The sequence below is a fragment of the Oncorhynchus keta genome, chromosome 28 (genome assembly GCF_023373465.1).
Source record: "Oncorhynchus keta strain PuntledgeMale-10-30-2019 chromosome 28, Oket_V2, whole genome shotgun sequence".
In the NCBI taxonomy this organism is placed as follows: Eukaryota; Metazoa; Chordata; class Actinopteri; order Salmoniformes; family Salmonidae; genus Oncorhynchus; species Oncorhynchus keta.
The window spans coordinates 72,385,874-72,389,117 of NC_068448.1; the positions used below are offsets into that span (position 1 = coordinate 72,385,874).

At 44.1% G+C, this 3,244-nt stretch overlaps 1 protein-coding gene across 1 annotated transcript in view; it reads left to right on the forward strand.

Annotated features, from left to right (window-relative positions):
- The first annotated feature begins 414 nt into the window (after positions 1-414).
- Positions 415-3,244, forward strand: part of LOC118380813 (band 4.1-like protein 3) — a 19,441-nt gene continuing 16,611 nt past the window's right edge. The window contains exons 1-2 of the mRNA XM_052484248.1: positions 415-459; positions 833-1,441. Of these exons, the coding sequence (XP_052340208.1) occupies positions 415-459; positions 833-1,441 (654 nt within the window). The remainder of the gene's footprint in view (positions 460-832; positions 1,442-3,244) is intronic.

Here is a 3,244-nt window from a genome sequence, read left to right on the forward strand (position 1 = left end):
TGACATGGAGGTGCAGGTTTCTTATAACAACTGTTGACATGGAGGTGCAGGTTTCTTATAACTGTTGACATGGAGGTGCAGGTTTCTTATAACTGTTGACATGGAGGTGCAGGTTTCTTATAACAACTGTTGCGGATTTTATATCTTGTGGTTGTCTTCAAAGTTGTTTCCGAGGGTCGCAAAAAAAGATAAATTAGCATGACACAAGCTGAGTTAAATGTAAAAGGCTTTGAAAATGAAAAGCTTGGTATACTCTCAGTGCCTCGTTGAAATTTATAGAGATATGCTTGTTTTTTGTGAGAAATCTTCTAATAATAACAGGAATTTCACATTAAAATAAAGTGTACACTAAAATATGAACATACTACATGTCATGTCTCAAAATCAATATCTATCTTACCTCTATATTGTTTTATGTCCTACGGATTCGAGAAGAAAGATGACCAGTTCAGGGAGAAAGTGAGCCTGTCAGGTAGCCAATAGCCTTAATTCTTGCACGGCTTCCAGCCTAGCTGACACAATGCAGTTTTCCTGATTTTTGACCCCTTTCTTCCCTCTGGCCTCTCTAATCTTAGCCATCTGACAACGGTAAAATCTCCAATGACTTTTGAATGGATTATGATAGAGACATGAGGTTTGGACCATTGGTTTTTCTTAGAAGACTAGCTGCACAATTAACATTAGTTTACTCATTGGTCAAAAGATGTGTTTTTGATTGGACACCCTACAGATTCATGCTATTTTTTAATCTGCTTCCATACTACTGTACATTCAATCCATATTGAATGTTCAAGAAGGCTGTTGGTTATGTCTTGTTTGTTTCCTTTGTTAGACAACAGAGAAGGTGGAGCGGATCGTGCTGCAGACAGAGGTGGTATCTTCCCAACAAGAAAAGGACCAGGACCAGCCTGAGTTGAAGTTGGCACAGCCAGAACAGTCTCACCACCAGCCTGACAACATGGAGAACCAGGCAGAGCATCAGACTGGGCAGGTAGAGACAGACTCACTGGAAGGGATAGAGGACGATAGGCCTCAGTTCTTGCTGGGGTTTACAGGGCTGAGCATGCATGATGACCACTCTGACGACTCAGACACGCCAAGCGACACTAGTGACGCCACTAGCGTAGCCTCGGCGGGGCCGGCCCTGACTGCCGCAGCCAAGGCCGCCGTGGACAAGGCTATAGGGGCGGCGGTGAAGCAGGCGGAGGCCGAGGAGAAAACTCCAGCCCCAGGCTTGGGTGGAAGCCTAGGCCTTGGGCTGGACAGTCAGTCAGAGGGAGAGGAGTCATCAGGGTCAGTCTCAGAGGAGGAAGCGGAGAAGGAGAACAGCCAAGACTGGAGAGGGTGCTTCGTGCCCCCCTCCCCCGTGCACACCTCTCCTATTGGAGTGTCCTGGCAGAGTCTCAGTGGGGAGGTAGCTGCTGCAAGGGCTCACTCGGAGGTAACACCCCAAAGAGCCCCAAAATGTTCCCTAGTTGCCCCATTGACCTGTAGTACCTCTCCATGAGTACCCCCCTAAACTATCCTTAACTGTCCTTCCTACTTGCCTACAATAGCACTGGAAAAGCTACCCCCGTCTCATATTCCTTGTTGCCCATGCTATTTAGAAAGTGCTCAATCTGTTGCAGTCTTGCCTTCCCATTCCCCTGTAATATCACTGGAAAGATTCTCCCCAAATGATCCCAATCTTGGCCTCCCATTAGCTAGTGGTGCGAATAAGCAGGAAGCATGCAATTTATCCCAATCTTGGCCGTATTACCACAGAATCAGCTACCCAACTCCCCCAGTCCTGACCCTCCTCCTTGCCAATAGTAGCAGTCAGCCAGCCTGTGCTGCTGTGTGTTCAGTGATGTGCAGGTGGGAGACTGTCCTTTTCCCTGCTTCCTGTCCCTGTTTCTGCCCACTGGGTTTTCTATTGGAAAGCATTACCATGGCCAGGCAGGCTGTACATACTGTATGCTACTGTATCTGTCAGCCAGGGAGGTATTGAAAACGGTTGAAGATTGCATAGAGGGACTTCTTACGTGTGTGATTGTGTGTATGCAGGCCTGTGTTTTTTTCCCACAGCGCCACTATAAACACTATAATATTTTCGAGCTGCACAGATACACACAGTATCATAGTGGAAACGGTTTATTTCTTCCTGACTTGTTGTTGCTTTATTTCCTCAATGTTCAGATACACTGAGTATCGTAAAACATTAAGAACACCTTCCTAATATTCAGTTGCTAGAAGGCTTTAACCCGTCTCCTCCCCTTCATCTACACTGATCGAAGTGGATTTAATCAGTGACATCAATAAGGGATCATCGCTTTCACCTGGATTCACCTGGTCAGTCTATGTCATGGAAAGAGCAGCTGTTTTTAATGTTTTACTCAGTGTAGTTTACCTTTGTGGCAATCATGAGCAGCAATGAATTCTAATGTGTTATGGACACGCGTCTATGAGAAGCACAGATTGAATGGATCTGCAGGGTTATTCTCTATCGGTCCACAGACGTTTTCAATTATGTGAACCGTTTGAGTTTATAAATACAATCCTGCCAGGTAGACCCATTTGGCTTCCTTCTAAATGAATTAATATGCTTCCACAATCTCACATAAGACTTACTCTGTGGTGAACTGTGATGAATTCTTAGTGAATGGTCCAGGATGATGCACTAAGTGTCGTAGCCTCTTTCATCATAAATAAATACAAAATGACTAATTATTTTATAACAACATATCTGCTATTTGCTTTTGGGATTTTATGTTATCATTTTGATTTGATTCATTTTGATAATTTTATAAATATTCTATCAGAGAGAGGATGGTCCTCATGAACAGCCAGTCCTTCAGTACTTTCCCTTTCCTATTTCTATGACCTTTCAATTCATTCATTAATTGCTTGTGTGTCCTGTAGACAGACGGTGACAATGTAATTGTGTGCGAGCATTCAAACGTGATTGCCTGTGTGTGTGCATAAATAAATATACGGGTAAAATCTCATTTTCTGCACCCTTTTCATTTCTCCCTTTCACTCTCTATCCTTTTCTCTCTCTCTCGCTCTCTCTCTCTCTATCCCTCTTTCTCCATCCATGTCCTTATTTCTCTCAATCCCTCTCTATCTCTCTTTATTTCTGTTTCTATCTCTCTCTCTCTCTCTCCCTCTCTCTCCATCCCTCTCTTTATTTCTCTCTCTATCCCTCCCTCTTTCACTCTCTGTATCTATCCCACTTGCTCTCACTCTGTCCTCTCTCTCTCTC